General features: G+C 35.4%; 1 protein-coding gene across 1 annotated transcript; it reads right to left on the bottom strand.

Annotated features, from left to right (window-relative positions):
* Positions 1-1,989: 1,989 nt before the first annotated feature.
* Positions 1,990-19,794, bottom strand: LOC110383970 (ras-related and estrogen-regulated growth inhibitor-like protein). Its single transcript, XM_021344960.3, has 6 exons — positions 19,466-19,794; positions 5,120-5,176; positions 4,190-4,266; positions 3,712-3,893; positions 3,270-3,456; positions 1,990-3,113 (listed from the first exon to the last, which is right to left on the bottom strand). The coding sequence occupies exons 1-6, from the start codon at positions 19,527-19,529 to the stop codon at positions 3,045-3,047; spliced, it is 636 nt and encodes a 211-aa protein (XP_021200635.2). The 5' UTR covers positions 19,530-19,794; the 3' UTR covers positions 1,990-3,044.
* Positions 19,795-20,064: the final 270 nt, after the last annotated feature.

Below are 20,064 nucleotides of genomic sequence, written 5' to 3'. Positions count from 1 at the left end.
CCTGCAAATAATCTCACGTGTGACATCGCGAGACTAAATAAACACCTATGTAGAAGGTAGCTAAATACTTGTAGGTAGGTACACAACTAAATGACAACGTACTTATAATTCTAATGAAGATATCAAATAGCGCAGGTGCTGATCTGGATGCGGTTTCAAGTAGCATTACAACATAACTAACGTATGATAAACATAACATTGGAATATAAACATTCAAACGTATTAGGTATATAACTTCTTCATCTTCCTGTATTACTAGTATACAAAGAGTAATTCCCATACTGATTGAAAGGTGAAGGAAAAATATCGAGGAAACCTGGACTGTAATGTCCGAAATCACCAACTCGCATTGAGCAAGCGTGGTGATTATCGCTCAATCCTTCTCCGTGTGAGAGGAGGCCTGTGCCCAGCAGTGAGACGATAAAAAGGCGACGAATTCCCATACGCCAAACACACATGGAGTACCTGTACTTTTTACTTACGTACATATCTAATCTGTGACAGGGAATGAAATCTGAATATATAGCCAACTTATCATCTAGCATAAGTTGTAAAAGTCAACGAAGGTGAGAGGTTAACTTTAAGATAACCGATGGGCGTGCAACCTGGACCTGCATAGTTAATTTTTATCTTGTTGTGTATGCCATGGGAGACACAAGAAAAATGTGTGAATTCCGATAAGAGAGGTTGCTTTGGCATCATATTCGTTGAATCTCGAAATTAGACACAAAAATATTGACGCTACTAAATCTAAAATATCAATCTTCTGACAAATAATGGATTTTTGATAATTGAATCATGATTTTCTGTGCTGTAGTACATTACAATGTAGTTCTTCTTTACAAAGAAAAGTCCTTTATAGTACCACAAAATATGACCGTAAGAATCATCTTACCAGCGGCGTTACTCGAGGTCTATGAATATAAAATACAGCCTATCTGAGAAAAGGTAAAGAGGCACATTTATAATATAAATATTATTATAGATTAAGTACAACCTCATTAAAATGTATCTGTAATTTATTTCTGCAGTTATTTTAAAACAGCTTAGAACAAGTTTGAGTCGTACATATCGTGAATAAATTTCTCTAATACATTGTAAGAATGCAATGCAGATGCAACGAACGCCTATCTATGTGCATATCTATAGGAAGTCGTGTATTTTAACTATAATGAATGTATTTACTGTAACACTCGGTAATAGAACGATAAGGGTATTCATAGTAACTTGAGAGAATATTGTAGCATCCACTTTATTTATTGACTTCTTTAGACAATATTTTAATGTATTTAATGGGGAAATAAGACCTATTTGTTTATTTTGGCCGCGGATGCATTTTTGATTGTGCAAATAAACGTGCGTTTGACTTTAGAATTTTGACATCACAAGCATAATTCGTTTAATTAAATCGATAAAATTGTATTTGACTATCGCTCTAATATATTCGATACCTAAAACTTATATCGGTTTTTTACCCTTTTTTAATAAACATACATCACATATATGTGGACCAACCTTTATAAGCCGCCAACTACATAATCTCATGTAGGTATGTGTAACTATATTGGCTTAACATTTGCAAGTAAATGTACCCCGAGCAATAAAACCTACTATATGTCGTTGATCCCTGATTTTGCTTTCAACGGGCGTGGTGTTGATATGAAGCCGTTTCAATATGTCTAATAGACCAGTTACCACTTATCAGTAAAAATACAATATGTGGAAGTGAAATTGTAAATATTCTATAAGTACTTCCCTTAGATAATGTCACTTGCTACCGTAGTCTGGTATGTTAAGTGATAGTAGCTTATTAAATTCAATATATGCAGAGGTCACTACTATTCCATACATTGCATTTTTTTTTCTTTTAAAACGGACTTCCAGCATATTTAAAAAGGAAGTAAACCTGTAAAGGCTTCTTTCTGTGTCTAAATAGGGTTGTCAAATATTTTTCATAACAATTTTAGGTTTGAAAAATAAAAGTCAAAATAAACATTAATATTTCTTTTTATTGAATTTGTATTGAAAAATATAAGATCATTTGTTCGTCAAAATGGCACATTATTATATAACAACAATAGATAACTATGATTAAGGCATCAAATAATTCAAATATATACAAAATGTAGGACAGTCTTATTTCTATTAGGTACTATGCGTCGAAGTAGACAGTGCAATTTAATATCAATGGAACGAATAATAAGATAATACATACTTAACCAGACAAACCTTCTAAATTACATTGCATGGGGAAAAAGTTAAGTGCAAGAAACTTTCAATCAAACATTACCAAACATCAAAGAAATGATAATGACCATTAAGATTTTAATCAAAGAACACTTTTACATAAGTACTTGAGCTAAGCCTCTTAATATTAAGTACAAATCTTAACATTTCATGTAACTTTATGCAACTTTAAAACCACTTAACTAAATTGCAAAATTCAAATTTTATATCGAAACTTTAGAAGAAATGTCTTTTCAATCCATTAAGTAAGTACACCATATTTCAGTCAGATTCTTATCTACAGTTACAACATCATAATTTATAATTCACACATATTGCTTGGTATTCATGGGAATTTATAATACAATGATTGAATAAATAGAACTTCGCGTAGCTCTAATGAATATATTTAAAGGCCACTTTACAGTCTACTAAAAGGGTACAAACACGATCTTACGTTTACTGCTATAAATATAACTTCCATGCACACTATTACATACTTTATTAAGGAGATAACCCATTCAATATATTACAGTTATATGAATTACGTAGGTATAATAAAACGTCGGCACACTGTGCATTACGAGCAAACAGGCTACAGAAGGGCCATATTTCCACGTATCAATCCTAGTGTCAATCTTTATGTGTTCTCATCTTTGCAGCCATCGTAAATCCACCTTAGCTCCGTCGCAGGCCGGCAGACAAATCCCTTCGATCCGTATCGACAGAGATAACAAAGCTTTCTGTGGGAGCACAGAAATAAAAACAAAACTCCTGTCACGGAGTAAACAAGATCCAGTAGTGGCGGGGCCGACAGATCATATGCTGAGTGATGGCCGTTTCTTCCTTACGCTTTTGTTGCTCAAGCCCAGGATGCTGCCGATTACCTGTGTACAAATAACCATTTTGCTTGATTATTAGTCGATTTGAACTTGATGGTATTAATACTTGGATTTGATTTTACTTTACCTTCAAACAAAAAGTATCGTAAAGTTTTATTTGACCGTTACCTTGAGTACTTAGGAACAGGTAAAGGAACTCACCTTAGACACGGAGTAGGCAGCGAGCTTGCGCCTGGGCGCGGGCAGTAAGAGCGCGAGCGCGCGCGCCTCGCGCAGCAGCGCGTGGAAGGCGAGCGCGGCGCCCGCGCACGACTCCGCCGCCGACACCTCGTAGAACTGGCACCCGAACCGCAGCGACAGCTCCTGACCCTCCTCCGCTTTGACAACTCTGATGTAAAACAACCACTTATCAATATTGTACTGATACTGTAAACCACTATTTTATGAAAATTTGGAAAATGTCAAGTGCTTATTAATTTACATAATACATGCAAGGATTTAAGAGCAACTCGCGTTATTTATGTGACCTGCTTAACCTTTATAATGAACTGACCTACTCTAACAGACTTAAGTAGATAGGCTGTCTGAATTCGTAAACCTTTGGCAAAAGGCTGTGTATGTATGTAACTTTTATTATGCAAACCTGGCGTGTTCCAAGTCGCGCTTGTTGCCGAGTAGGGTGACGGCGGTGCAGCCGGGTAGGCGGGTTCTTTCTAGAAGTGCGAGCAGCTCTGCAGCAGCCATGAACGACCGTCGGTCGCACACGGAGTATACCACCGCAAACGCATCGCCCCAGCGCAGATGCTCCGCCAAACATCCACGTTTCTAAGCAAAATATTATGAGTAATTAATACCTAGAACACTTCAACAATCCATCATTATTTGTTTTCGTGAGACTCTTATGCGGCTATCTTTAATCAATATCGATTACTCATCAACAGTTCTTATCATTCTGAGACACGCTCGATGACTTATCAGAAATAGAAATAACAAATAAAATAAAGTGTTTGTAAAACGATTTTATAATATGAAATGTAGAAAGTGTCGATATAAATAAGTGGTAAATACAGTCGAGGTGTGTATTCTATTGGCGATGATATCAGCAGAGATAAAACACTTACGGCGCAACCGCACGTATCTAAGACCTCCACTTCAGACGTGGCGCCGTCGAACGCCACCCGATGTTGATACAGGAAATCTGAAACAAAATCTTTATTTGACTTTGCACAACAATCAACACTCGACCCGTTCTCAATATCGACCTCGTAATGTATTGACTTTCTGAAAGATGCTATCAGTCACTCAGATCTAGGTTACAACCAATAACGCACTCGCTCGATACGCCAAATGAGTTATTAAGTGTCACTGATATAGGCACAAAAATGTGTAATAAATCAATCGATTGGGATTTTGGGTACGCAGATTTAGGTGATGATAACTCATGAATAATGATAACTCTGAAGGGTATGAACTAAACGTGCTAATTCGAAAATTGAGAAAAAGAAAATTGCTCAAAACTATTCTATTTACATTTTTATGTATTTTTTGAAATAACGTAACATGCTCCAAAGGTCGACGGCCTGCAGACCGGCGCCGGCGTCGCTCAGCCTTGGCACTCCGGCGCTGCATCTTGCCAATATCGCAAATAAACCGTCCATTGGCACTCAATGCGAGGCATTTGTGAGTGCCCTCTGTAAGGGCTCATGTTCATTGGTATTTCTGTCTCGCGTACAACTCCGACTCTTCGCATATCATCTAGGTGATCACTAGGAGGAGTGCCAGTGAAAATAACTATTTCTACTGTTATATTGACCTTAACACACAATAGGGTTTATCTGATAGAAACTTTATTTATGCCAAGCCTGTATGTGATGTTAAAAAATTGCACTGAGATTGATTAAACTTATTTATCTGAGTAGAATACAGCATCTTTTATCTAAATCATGAATTAAGAAAATCCCCGAGGATATTGCGATAAATATATCACCAGTTTCTTCAACTTTATATAAACAAGCCTCATTCACAAAGTATCGGTTACTAAATATACTCACCGCCAGTGGAGCTGTATTCTCCGATGTATCTCTTCGTTAAATACCTCACCACCACGGCTAAAACAAAACAAATACATTGAAACAATTGCGCAACACACCTTATCGATAAACTAAAGAACGTGTTTTTGATTACACTTTTAGTTCAATCTTTATCTAACAAGATAAAACACATAGATTAATTGAAATACAAGTTGGTAACAGAGAAAGCAGCAATTAGCAGCCACTAGGTAAGGTGTTACAAAATTTGTGCCCTCCAATGAATTTATAACTACAAGCTTCAATTAGAGGGAAAGTAGACAAAGGGCTAAAGGTGTTCTAAAGTTATTGGTCAACTAGCACACCAATTAACACTAAAGACGAGATACACAGTTGGTTTGTATTCACAATCAGTGTTTTATGGAGATTCTTATTAATGAATTTAATTGTGGGTTTATTGTGGAGTGGTAATCGTAACGTTTAGGCCCTTTATTGCCTCTATTACATATCACAAAGGTACCATTTATTTACAAGCTGTAATAACTAGTTTTTATTTTATTATACTACGTATATTGACTGTATTTCAACTGTTATCGGACACATATTGAAAGCAAGAAAAACCTTTCCTTTTAGACGTAAATTAATTATGTCAAAGACAAAACGGTCAATCCATTATGTCTTACAAAAAAATTGTCTTTGATTTCTGCTAGGCCTTGCCCACAGCTCGCCTTTGATTCTATTCTATACATGGCCAGTAACAACTGAATAATAATATTATATTCTTAATTTAAAATCTAGCCAAGTCCCGCTCCACATACGCTGCGCATGAGTTGTGTAAATGTGTATCGAAGCCGTTGGCACAATGAAACATGATAAACTGCCGTGTAACTCTAAACTAATAAATATAACACGTTCCAACGTATAGTATTACGTTAGTAAAATTCTTTTATTGTGCAGCCTACGTACAAATTAATTGAGTTTTTATGGTCTTAATTTTTTATTGTTGTTAATAGAGCTTTCTTGCCGTAAATCATCAGAAAAATTGGAAGCTGGAGAAAAATTCCAAACGTCTTACTTTTTATTAAAAGACGTTGAAATTACCAAATTTTCCTGAAGCAAATAAGACCATTGTGCTAAAAACTCGCCTTTCAATGTTGATAAATACTCGCAGTAGCAACAAAACAAACAAGTTACTTCACTTCCTCGTGTTCTATTGACGCGGGAGGAACGCGGAGCTATATCCAGACTAGGCTAACCGACCCACTGTTTCTTTCCGAACAACACACCTAGTAATACCGTAAATCCTAATTGCACATAACAACTATCAAGCTGTTATACCGCCTACAAAAACTACAACTAACCTATATATCTCCCTAGTTGACTCACACCATGTTTACATTACAGAAATCTTATCGAAGACCAGCAATAGGTCGAACAAATATTTATAACCTGGTAGAACTATAGAGACCAATATTAAGATACTCAAGATGAAATACTAGCCGGTATAAACTGCTGGTCTGCCGATAGTAAATATCCCGTTTAGACCTGAATTTATCAATCAATAAGCAGTCCGACATCAAATAGCAGATCGATCATGATCTTTGATTAGAATCGGTTCCGAGACATCGCTCCAGTGTATATCATAAACCGTAAAATGGATTATAAACTGTCACATCTCATCAGCATGGCGGTTTATTGAGATTTGATTCTCCGTCAAATGTCAAGAGTTAGCGGAAAAACTATAAACATGTCATTTCAACGGATTTATTATTTAGCTTCTGCTGCACATGTGGTTTTAATGTCAGTAAATGTGTAGGTACTTGTTTTATGTTTGTTCCGTCAAGCATGTCGGGTCAGGAGCGAGGGGCGGAGTGATGGGTGCCCAGATTCAATGAACCAGCTCAAAACAATCGATGTATGTTAATTGCGATTTCACGGCTATCTATCGAGGTTGTCGAACTTTCCTTTTATGTGTTCTCTCCTGGCTGAGCATCCTTTATTAGTTTAATATAAATATTTTGCTCTTTTTATTGGCTGTTAGCCTGAGCTACTCGTGTTCTTTTAATAACAACAATATTTTTATTTACCATGCGATCAAATTAATGATATGCAAATATTATTTAAAATCTGTTCAAATTTTCAGCATGTCGATGACCGATTCAAGCATTTGCTACCAAGAGATTGCAGATAATGAAAACTACTCCATAACTTCATTAACAAAACTGGCCCTCTTACTGTAAAGCGTACACAGACAAGTATTGCAGAATCTGAAAACCCTTATCAATTCGTGCAAAATAAACATGCAGCTTGAGTCTTACCAATTATACTAACGAGTACTTTCACTTGAACACTGATAGCTAGGCAGTTCAAGGTGATCCACAGCCACATTACTCTGCACAGATAGCGCCTCATACCATAAATCTAGGTTAAATTTGTAACAAGACAGAACGGTCTTCAATTCGCAATGGCCGAATGCGTCCGAAGTAGGCATTCAATTCCCTACAACAATACGGTGAGCCATGCCCCAACCACTGGTTTGAAATTGGAACTGCATACATGGCGAGGCTTATTAAGATCTTGACCGTGAAGCGTTCACGGCTTTCGCATGAATATTACTTTTATATTCATTTTCAGAATAAACTGGTGTGCGGTAACGAGACCTGTAACGGGACTCGGGGGAAACGGGGGATTTAAGCGACGTCTGCTCAGCGAATACGGTAGCGCTAAATGTTAATTAAGAGCATCGCCGAGGTGATCACAGCCGCGATCCCGGTATGTTCGCCACGCTACTGTAATTGGACGGCACACAGTTTCATTTACATTTTTACGTTCAGTTTATTTCCTTAAACGCCACTTAATTAAAGTACTTACTTGTCTTTCTTCCGTCCTATATGCAATATAACTTTATTGAGGACTATAAAACGAAAAAATAAACAACCAATTATTTTTAAGTGCGTTTATCTTCTACAGGTAGTATTACAAAGCTTTCTCTCGTAATCTAAGTTTGTTAAAATATCGACATGCTAATTAGAGTTTCACCACAGTTATTTTTGACAGGTGACAATGATGAGCTCGCTTGACCTGGAAGTCTAGAAAATATTGACCTCATAATTCAGTTCAAATAAAGGTCTAAAGGTGGCGAATGGCATGTTTGTAGCCAATCTTTTACAAACAGATATTGACAGTTAAACAAATTGAGGAGCTCGAAACATGTGTGCAAACATCAATTATAAATCAATGAACAAATATAAAAGTGAGAGAGTAAATAGCGAAAATAATTTGCAGACAGATGAATCAATAGTTCTTTTTCGGCAAGTAAATTGAAAAAAACCCATCTGAAGAAATTAAAAGTAACATTTGAATTAAACACGTGCAAAATACAGTCATGCTTTTTTTTAACTTCATAATCGTGCTTCTGCGCTTAAGCATACAAACAATAGACAGTACAGAGCATCAGATATTTCTTTCTCCACTATAAATACGCGCCAACTGTGCGAATTCTATTTGGAACGCTGACTGAGCGATCGAATATTCGGTCGGCGGTGTATAATTATGTCGTATCGTGAGTGGACCGTGAAACGAAACATACAGAAGGTTCGATACATTCCACGCAACATTAGAAGAAAGATTTTCGAAGAAAATTTCAAAGACTCTTAAAAATAAAATTGACAAGATAATTAATCTTTATTTGTCTGTTTCATTTCTAATTTAGTAGTGACCTGGAATTGTAGACATATAAAAAACCATAGAGAAACCTACTGATAGATACGATATACATAGATATATACTGATAGATACGATATACATACATAGACATAGACATAGACATCTTTCATAATAAATTAAATAAATTTAAGGTGTTAATATTGAAACACCTAAAAGTGTAAGTGTCGACGTACACGCGTTAAACTTTTATATATTTTTTTGTCACTGAAATTTCTCTTTTTTTTTTTTATATAATAATTATAATATGATTCTATATTTGATCTCATTTACTTTACTTTGTGTTTTTGTATAATTCAAATTTACTTTAAATGTCTAATTTATGTGTGTATAATTTAATTTTAATTGGAATTTAGTTTAATTGTCGTGTTTTTTATTTCATTGCATTGTTTTGTTTTATTTTATTTTAATTTGTTTGTACTATAATTCTAATTTTAATTGATGTTTTTTTTTAATAATGTCGTATTGTTTTTTTATTATTAGTATAAATTAATGCATGCTGTGATTTCCTATAATTAAGGAAACACAAGAAAAGATAATTATAATTGTTAAAACTTGTCTGTAATGTGTATTCCTTGTTGGAAATCCAAATAAATAAATAAATAAATAAATAGATATTTAACTCTGTTCAGAATTGGAAAAAATCTGATTGTCTTAAACATTTTCTATGACATTCTCTGGCAATTTCATCACATCATTAAAGTTGTTTTTCTGTGTTTTCGCATTGAATATCGGAGTGAGTGTGCGTGGTGCGTGCCGCGGGTGTCCCGGCAGACGTCTGACCGGGTGACTCACTGCGCGCCGAGGCATGCGGTTGAGCTGCGCCCGCGCCGCTATTAATACTACTGCAGTTGACATTTACTCGCTCTCGATCTATGATCCCGAAATGCAATAAGAGTTTTATGTCATCGGTAATGTTGCATATGATGTGCGGTTCACGGTGACTAATTTCGATGTAAATATTTGTATCGTATTCTCTACTCCTGGCGTGTTGGTTCCATTTTGAACTATAGACAAATCTGTCACTCGATCGTACAATCTATTCGTTTCAATATCTATATGTGTGTGTAATATGTATAGTCTACATGTACAAGCAATTTGTGCTCAATGAAAGGAATACATGTAAATTGCTTACAGTAAGTTTTCAGTATTAGAAAATCTTACTAGGTTTTAACAGCTATGACTATAATCATAGATCCAGGATATAACAAGAAAACTTCATAACATATGAATGCTATGCCTTCCTAATGAGCTTCAATGGTCTTTGATACCTGATTGAAGCAATAACATTCATAGAACTTCAAACACGCTCATATCATGGTCATCATCTGAAGACAATTTATTTCAAAGAGCGGAGTTAATACAGCTATATTGCTGCAGTAACCAGATAGGTAGGTACTTAATAGTGGTACCTAATAGTGAATTCTTGGCAGTCAGCACCTAACTGCCGATGGTTATAAGTAACGGTTGTACCAGGGACTCTTAGCAGAGATTTGTTAGGAACTAGTATCATAATATTTAGCTTCTTCTTTATCTTTGTTTGCAGGTAATTTGTCAAGGTTAATTTTGTTGTGAAGATTATCTTACTCATCATAAGTATTCTTTCATTCATTCATCCAGTTGTAATTGTTGATTGAATCACATCAGTACGCAATCATTTACAATTTACATAGTTAATTAGTTCGGTCTTTCCACAAATGCTTGTTTTTCAACACACTCGTATTTTTAAAGCAATAACAAAAATACTGCATACATCGTCAGAGTTGCATCACGTAAGAGTGCCCAACGCTCGTAAAGCTGCGTCTACATTAATTATAATTACAAAAATACTTATAATTACTACGCAGTTGCCACTTGGTACGCAAGTGTGTTGAGAGCCTAAGAGTCAACTTAACTTAATCATATAATCAAGATGTAGCCTCTTAAGATTGATTGTTCGTTGCTTTCTGTTGCGTAATGCAAGCTTCACTAATAACTCAAGACTCGAAAATCATGGGAGAATGTTTTTGTAAGTACTTGGGTACCTACTGCGTAGCTACTTGGGATGCCTACCAATTGGTGTGAAATTGTTAATCATCTGTCAAGTCTTTCGTTGTTTCTTCGAAGGTTTCCCATGGCTTTGTAATTGTTTAACATATTGCTTAATCGCAGATATTAAAAACTTGTATCTTTTCAAGTAAGTAGGTATAATTTGATAACGAAGACATTGGAATAATAAGGAAGCTTGTATTGTCGGAGGCGTTCTGACGATTGAGTTCAGAGAAAATTTATGATGATAAGAAAGAATAGAATTAATGTCGAATGGAACTCATGTTAAGAATTGTATAAACAATATCAAGAATATGTTTGCCCTTGAATTTGATTAACAAAGCAATCAAATCTTGTAGTTCGTGGTTTGCCACGTGAACTGAGTTTGGCACCTCTGAATCAAGCGGTAAAGTAAACAAACATTTCGAATACCGAATTTAATCAATCGTTATAATGAACACGAATTCAATTTGAACTATATGGTGTATAAATACCTATATGTAAATCTAGTACGAGTTCACTCAAGAGCATTTAATTTGGATCAGTTACATAACACCAAGTACACTGCCTAAAAACATAGGAAGTGATGAAGGGCTGGCGTTTTGATGGCGTCTTTTGTAAATTTGATCTTCAAAAAGTGCTGATTTTCAGCCTACTTTAAATAAATGATTTTTTATTTGGTATTGCTCCTTTAAAGTAATTGTTCTGATAGTCGATTAAGGTTCACCCAATTTCTCAATTGAAAAGGGTGTGTACTAATAATTATGTTCGACATAAAAAAAACACAGCACTCGCCTTAGCAATATTGATACGCATATTAGTAAATCTGACCCGGTTTTTACTCCTTAGCCAAGAACGTAGAACACCCGCGCACCAACGATCAGTATAATTAATTACTATTATCGCTGTTACATTTGTGATTGAGTTACCAAATAAAAGAAACGTGATCGTTGACGGTACAGCCCGACTACATGTGTCAATACATGTTTCAGGTATTACGATTAGTGGTTTCAATTTGCATATTGATTAAATGTACCTATGTAGTTCAGTATTGCGAAAGCTTGAGAGAAATTGAGCCGTATTGCGTAGTACCAGGTTATGGATTACTGTGCCAATTTTGTTTGTACTAAAAATACTTTTTAAGGGCTTGTTATTCAATATCAGTCATTTTATATGATAAGCAGTTAATGTATTCTAGTATATTAATCTATAAAATAAAGACCTAATTAAATCAAACCTGCTGAACTATTTTCTGAAATTAAAAGAAAACACGGCTAGACAAAATCCGGGTAGAAATAATGTAATACATTATTCAGTCTGTGCAAACACTGCACCTATTCTTGTTCTACACAAGCTTTATTTACAAACACTTCATTTGAATTTATCGATAAAAATCTTTAAATAGCGAACATCAAAATCTGTTTTCGTAGCCTATTAAAATTCTAGAGCTCGTAACATTGCTCAATGGGCACGTTAACAGTTCTTACCTAATCGTTCTATAATTGTTATGTTAATATATTGAGTGTTTCCGAAAAACGACATCCGACGACGACGGCTCTATAAATCAATTTCACCGGTGTTAGCTTTCGCTAAGTTATTGTTTATACTTTCTATTGCATAGCTAACACGTCTGTTTATATAGGTGGGTATATCAAATGGTAGCTTTGATAGTTTCCTAACCGTTATTAATTGGCGATTAGTGACGTTTGAATGTTCAATGACTCATTAATAGTCTACGCATGATTTATCTGTCGTCGCTTGGAGACTGAAGTGTTCAATTTGTTTGGAAGTATTCGAGACCGTTAGATGTAACACGTGTCAATGTGTTGAATAAACCTCGGTGTGATATTGAAATCAAAAGTGTTATAGAAATTGCGTTGCGTAACTGACTTACTTGTTTAATGATGTGTTGCACGGCGTGTAATGCTTCTGCGGTTTTGAATATGGAATTGTGTTTATGGTTATTTAATTTAGCGAATTGAACCTCTATACTCTTAAAGGGGATTTTTTTGTGTCTTATACAGCTTGTTGTTGTGCGCGGTTCTATGCCAAATTAAGCCTAATTAATTGAATAATTTAATACATTATTTTATACAACATTCGTATGGCTTATTAAATGACATTCCTGAGAGTTAACGCCAATACTGAAATTACTATGGTAGGTACGTTTATTTGTTGTAAGACAAATTTTATTACTACTATGAGTGTTGCCAGACAACAAATGATCACAATAAATAAAACGTTAAATGGCTCATTCCACCGAAGTATTTCATAGACTCACTAGCTTCCATAACCTTTGTCTATGTTAAAGTGACTTTTCAGCTACGATTCGGTCATAAGCGCTCTCCAAAAAGTATGCAAATATTAGCTTAGGAATAGTGGAGTTATAGCATAATCCTAGTCCTAATATAACTAATTGTCAACTGTTTTGGATTCAACCTGATGACTGATGCAATACCAATAAAAAAAATAACTCCCTATTTTATCAATTGAGTTCACGACTTAGCAACATGCCCTTCACTTACACATACATAACTGTTATAACTACATACATACATATTTACTGTAAAATGTTTGTTACCCATCCACACTGGGTATTTATGACCGCTCCTCCCCTCGTTGTGTCTCGAACAAAGATACCAAAGACGTGACGAATATTCAGACGGAAACTTGTAATTCTATTTTCATTTTACATATCTATATTTATCGCTATATATTTTATGTTTAAGCTCGGACGTGATTTGTAGAGAATTTTGTTACTAGGCATTTTATGTTTAGAGTGAAGGAGGATTATATGGAAGAATGGATCTTTCTCAGCTGCTTGAAATATTTTATTCAGTTTCAACTGAAATATTTTCAAAATAAAAATAAATCTTTCCAAGTTAAAGAATACCTGCGTTGCTCCGCTGCAAAGTTATAAAAAGCTGAACATTAAAAATATCTTCGAAGATCAAGTTCATGTTTTCCTAAAATATGTAATTGGAAGGCATTGGGTCCCATATTAAGAAATCATAAAACACCAATCACACAAATTAGTTTGTACCTACTACATCTCTCCAGGCGTCTAAAGAAGACCAAAATACCGAATTGTTGATATTTAGACGTATTTTGGGAGCAATAGCCAAATTGGCAAAACATCTGAGCATCCATGTTTTTTTAGAGCTAATTCTTCATTTGTTTTTCAAGCTATGCACATTATAACTACAACTTGTTGTTTGATTTAAACTTTGTTTATAGTGATCGAGCTCAAAAATAATACTTTTGCGTATTAAACCGAATTTTGGCGACAATATCTGAGTGATTCTATTTGCGTCCGTATATTCAAACATGCCATTTCGATGACGATTATTACGTGTACGATGTAATTTCCGCTGAACTTTTAGTAGTAGACTGTTTTGATACACTGACTAATGTATTTTGGAAGCTATGCTGGAACTCATGCGTCGATCCCACGCTCCAATCATTATAATACTACTCAAGTGTGACAATCTGTGACGTCACATATGAGTAAAATCTTAGACAGTGAGTCAACGCACTATTCATACAACCGCGAGTGTAGCCAGTGCAAAAATAGTATTGTTTTAAAAATAGAATTCAAAACAAAAATAAAATAGCCATGACGAATCAGTTTTTTTTGCGATGACGTAGCTCGCGATTTTGCGGAGGCAGACAACCAGTTATCATCGCTCAAACGCCACATCAACGTCATATTGAAGCTAAAACAATACACGAAACAATTTGTTTAAATCATGAGCTTTGCTATTCTTAAACTTCCCTCGTTAAAATTGTTTTTAGCCTATCATCGTTAAAAAAAAAAACGATTTTTTAATCTATATATTTAAATAATGAAAGATCATACGTAGGATTCTTAATGTTTTGAACTTACTTATTTAGAATCTAATTCGAGCTCGATAACTGCGCGTGAAAAACGTGCTTCAAAGAGAACGAATTGTTTACTTTACATTATTTATCGTTTACTAGGTAGACGTAAGTTTTCATTTACCTTTTCAATAATATCCGGAAACCATCAGTTTTTTAGGCGCAGTTTCCTCTTATGTAACTTGGAAAAAGTGTGAATTGAACTCGAAAGCTTAATTTACAATAGAAAAACAAAGTTAAGAATGAATAAACGGAATTGCTGAATGCACAATCTAGCAATAACATTCTCAAGTTAATCTCAGATCTAATAATCATAACTCGCACACAAAAGAAAATCTCTCCCAAAAACATTAAAAAAAAAATCGGTAAAAAAACTTTTAAGTCAAACGGTTTTATCTTATGTGCACTGAAAACTAGAAAATAAAAAAATAGTTACTTACCTGTCAACCTACGTAGGTGGTCTTGGTCATATTAGACTAAAATAAAAACGTGGGGCCCATTAACTGTTGCTGTAGTACTTTCTTCTAGTGGTATAATAGGTGTGGATTGCATCGACTTACTATCATCGTAACTGGAGATTTTGACAATCAATAATCAGCCGTAGCGGCTTCACCAGCGAACGCCGAGCTCATGATCTACCAAAGTATAAAGATATGCTTTGCCATAGGTAGGATTTCAGAGGGGCCCCACGTTTTTATTTTAGTCTAATATGACCAAGACCACCTACGTAGGTTGACAGGTAAGTAACTATTTTTTTATTTTCTAGTTTTCAGTGCACATAAGATAAAACCGTTTGACTTAAAAGTTTTTTTACCGATTTTTTATTTTCTAGTTTTTAGTATTTAATGAAAATGCCTACCCAATATTCCTCATTCTATCTAATTCATTTAGTGCATCATTATTACACGGTCTCTTATCTGATAAATTATTACAATCTAATTTTTTAAAAAGTCATTTTTTTTTAACGACGCCAAAAATCATCAAGTGACCCCTCCCTGGGTCAGCAGCGGTAAGGGAGTGCCAGACTCTTACTGACTAAAAATAGTTATGTTTCGTCGTAGGCCTTTTATGTACCAGGGCCACGGTAACTCTTTCGAACAATCCCGCAGCCCAGGCAGGCCTTGGCCCTGTTGGGCCCCGCTGGGGTTGCTGACAGTATTCTACTTGTGTAGCCCTTTCATTTGATACCCATATTGAGGGGGTTGTGGAAAAATATGTAATCCGCCATTTTGTGCCGGCGGCCATATTAGATTTACAATGTTATTGATATTTCTATATTGTATTGTCATCGGAATAAAAGGTGTATACAAAATTTCAGATTAATTGGTTGACAGGAAGAGGGTGAAATTTGAATTACTAAATTTGACCCAAGAATAAAACAAACGGGATGAGCTAAATAAAACCGTTCAAGAATTGTTATCAGCCATTTGGTAGCGGCGGCCATCTTAGATTTCAATTTTGCATAGTAAATTGTATTCTACTTGTTGAGACCTTTCATTTGACACCCATGTTGATGGGATTGATAAAACCTAAGTTATCCGCCATTTTGTAGAGGCCGCCATCTTGGATTTGAATTTTATATAGTACATTGTATTCTACTGGTTGAGCACTTTCATTTAATACCCACATTGACGGGATTGATAAAACCTACGTTATCCGCCATTTTGTACCGGCGGCCATCTTGGATTTGCAATGTTATTGATATTACTATATTGTATTGTCATCGGAAATAAAGGTGTGTACCAAATTTCAGATCAATCTGACAACAGGAAGGCACTGAAATTTCAATTTCTAAATTTGACCCAAGAATGAATAAATAATAAAAAAACGGGGTGAGCTAAATAAAACCGTTTAAAAACACAGATGTCGTCGAGAGCTACGTCAAACACAATCAAACTTCACATCTCTATACAAACATAACTGGCTACAACTCAACAAAACTACGTAAATAATCTGTTCCATTGCAAGAAACACTCGTACACAACATACCAATGACCGAAGATATTTGTCGTGTTCTAATATTATCTTCAACAAAGTCTAAAAGTAAATGTTGTGGTATTCGAGACTGTCTGGTCGGCCAGAGTGTAGCCAGGTGTATAATGTAACGAATTGTTTCAATTAATTAACCCAACCTATTGTAATGTAGTACTGGACTAGCCATTCCCATATTGCAACACTAAAGTAGTTTGTCAATTATTAATATTTGGACGAATAAGCATAGCTGTGGAGTTAAGACAAAGAATTTCTTGCTGTCTTTTAAAATATTCATCATCATCATTTTATTGATCAACATTAAAATTAATTCTCTTCAAAGTTAGTAGTAACATTTTTAACTTCATCACGACTGTATGAAGAAATGAAGATTTATTTCTTTACTTAATATGTATAAGCGCCAATAAACATAAGCGCCAATTAAACTTTAAATTCGTTTAAACCGGCAAGTTAACACGAAAGTTATCCACAATCAGATTGTTCCCAGCCAGCGAATGCCTCATGACTCACAGCAACAAGTAAATCACATCAGCGCCGAAATGGAAATAAAAACATCATAATAACACTCCAACAATTAATCATCTCGCGAAATAGAGTTAACAAGGTTAATGGGCGTAGAAGCAACGACCAATCATAGCTAATTGTATCCTTGCAACTCCATAACCTGGGGCTTAAACATCCGGCGCTGAACACGTTTTAGGGCTTGAGCACATGAACGGCTTTTGTCGACGATGAAGTCATTACCTTAATAAGATTAAGGCACAATTTGCACTGGCACCCCATATCTTTAGCTTATTTAATTATTTTCTAGACGCTGATGACAATCAGTCCATCTTGCAGAATCATCGTGATCATCTCAAGCGATTTGAATGCAAAGGAGCCCTTCACTTCGAGATATCTAAATGAATCGAAATAAAAATTCAAAGAGCGTACAATTTAGATAGCGAACGAAACATCTAGAACAAGATCTTGGTCTATCTTCAAAGTCTAGGCTGTGTCATTGACATTACAGAGTTTAACAAACTTGTTCGTAATAACATTTTATATAATAAGACTCATTACCTCGATATTACGGACTTAGCGAAGCCCTGATCGATATCAAGGATGAGCATACTTCACGGCCATGAAGCCATAATGTTCGTCTAGCTGTAAGATTATCCGTACTTCGCAACCAAAGCCTTATAATACTTACATCGATTGCTATCTACTGTCATTGAACGCTGACTTTCAAACCACCCGTAATATATTACATTTTATTTTCATAAACTATTCCCGGTTATTTTTTAACAACCCAAAGTAACGTTAATAACCATAGCTGATTACAAACGTATGCTATGGGACTCGTCTGCCAATTACGTGTTAGTCGACAGGGCAACTCTCCTTGTCATTCCCTTGACATATCCCATTAAAATATTTAACGTCAATCTCCGTGAGTCATCGCCAAAATTTGTCGGTACTCAATATGTTGAAATTCTTTCACGAAATACTTACGTTATCATTATCAATATTACTCATATAAAAATTACCCAGGTACAATGGAGCAAGTTTCTTTGTGACGAACATTTCAGGTGCAACAGCCAGTAAATGTCAGATATCAGTCGTCTGTATCACAGTGTTGATAACCAGTGCGCATACTATGTCAACAGCCCAGTGGCCGATTCCATGGAACCGATCCAAGTACAAACAAAGATAATACTGTAGTGACAAGGATTCGCATAAACAGTTGCTATTGCTATTTTATTATTATAAACTTCCGTAATGTTTACGCATAGCATGATACTTCTGTGAAATATTCGCTGATAAGATAAGAGCCTAATACGTATTTGCAAATGGCATTCCTCGCAGATACCTTTAATTAACATATAGAATAATACAGGTTTAGATAAGGTTGCCTAAGAGTAGGGATGTTGTAAGGGTTTATCGTAATTCGTACCCAATCGATATCGATCTCAGATGCATCTATTTAGTCATTACTGTCTGAAAACCTGATCATTCAAAATAAGGACGCGGTTAAAAACAAGTGGATGCGACCAAAGAACTCTAAACAAAACTTAAAGTCTAAAACTGATGTTGAATTTAGTAAGATCAAGGCCTTCCAAACTAAATAAAAACTCGATAACTTCTCTACCCATTGAAAGTTTAGCCGCACTAAGCCATAGTATGACATGTATGTCCGGCTGAAAGTGTTAAGGGACTTGCGAAAGTTACACCTACACGTTAAATCGTAATAACATACCTAAGTCTTATATGTTGCTAAAAGGAGAAAGTTTACATTTTTAATTAATATGTCTACACATGCCCTGATGTATGCAAAACCACAGTTTAGTCATAAAATCATTACAATCTTGCCTAATAAAAATTATGTAATATAAATTTCACCTGTTCTGATTGGTGCCGTAATGTAATTTAATCCTAAAGCAATTAAAGAAGATCACACCAGACGGCAAAATGGAAGGCATCAATGAGTTACATATGTTTATAAGTAATCTATAGTGTGGCCCATAATTAATTTAATAATCCTCAGAACTACCTCAGGGCATTCAAAACAAAATAAAAACTTTTCTCGGGCTATTAGACATAATTGATTTCGGCGCTCGATAAAAAAGGAAAAAAGCCATAATTATCGACAAGTCGTTAAAGCCGATTTAACTCAAGCTTGAAGTATACTCGGGTAGGAAATCTAAGCATACAGGCCGCATAAATCACCTGCTAATAACAATTTTAATGTTTTCCTGAGGTTATTCTTACCGGACTTGCCGCAGCGCGCGCTCCCCAGCACCACAACTCTTATTCGATTAACTGTCATCTTCATTAGTCCGTTTATTAAGTCACTGCACTCAATAAAAATGTTTGTGCATTTAAAATCTACTGGTAATCGGGTTCGTATCTACAGAACGCTTGAAACAAGATCGCGTTGGCGGCAATATCAGCTGTTATACAAAGATGGCGGACGCACGCGCGCACAACGCACCTGCTAGCGAGCGACTGCCGTCAAACGAAATTGGCGCAAGGCGCATTCAGGCACGTCTATTACTACAGTGAGGAGTGAGAGACATTTGAATACACTCATTTGTCTTTTACTGTTTTTTTTCTGTTGCAGCTCAGTGGGTGCATTGATTAGAAACATATTTGAAAATTTCTCCCAGTGCTCTATATCCCATTCTGCTATAGCTGCCACAGTAAGTGTCTACGCAGCTGCCATGTACTCAAAACGTCAGTCAGCATTTTTGAGGTTGCAGGACAAAAACATCAATTAATTTTTGATTATCCGCATGATATGATGTTGCACATTTTCTATTGTAGACAGCGATCATAATGTTTTGATAGAGATGTAGATCAAGCGATGT

Source organism: Helicoverpa armigera, chromosome 12, assembly GCF_030705265.1.
Source record: "Helicoverpa armigera isolate CAAS_96S chromosome 12, ASM3070526v1, whole genome shotgun sequence".
Lineage (NCBI taxonomy): Eukaryota > Metazoa > Arthropoda > Insecta > Lepidoptera > Noctuidae > Helicoverpa > Helicoverpa armigera.
This window is presented reverse-complemented; position numbering and strand designations above follow the sequence as displayed.

Bases quoted from the DNA above. Each gene is read 5' to 3' on its own strand.
- LOC110383970 (XM_021344960.3), bottom strand. From the start codon at position 19,529: ATGAAGATGACAGTTAATCGAATAAGAGTTGTGGTGCTGGGGAGCGCG. The intron at 4,267-5,119 runs GTGAGTATATTT...ATTTTGTTTCAG, and splicing joins AGAATACAGCTCCACTGGCG to ATTTCCTGTATCAACATCGG. The intron at 3,457-3,711 runs GTTTGCATAATA...GTTTTACATCAG, and splicing joins CGCGACTTGGAACACGCCAG to AGTTGTCAAAGCGGAGGAGG.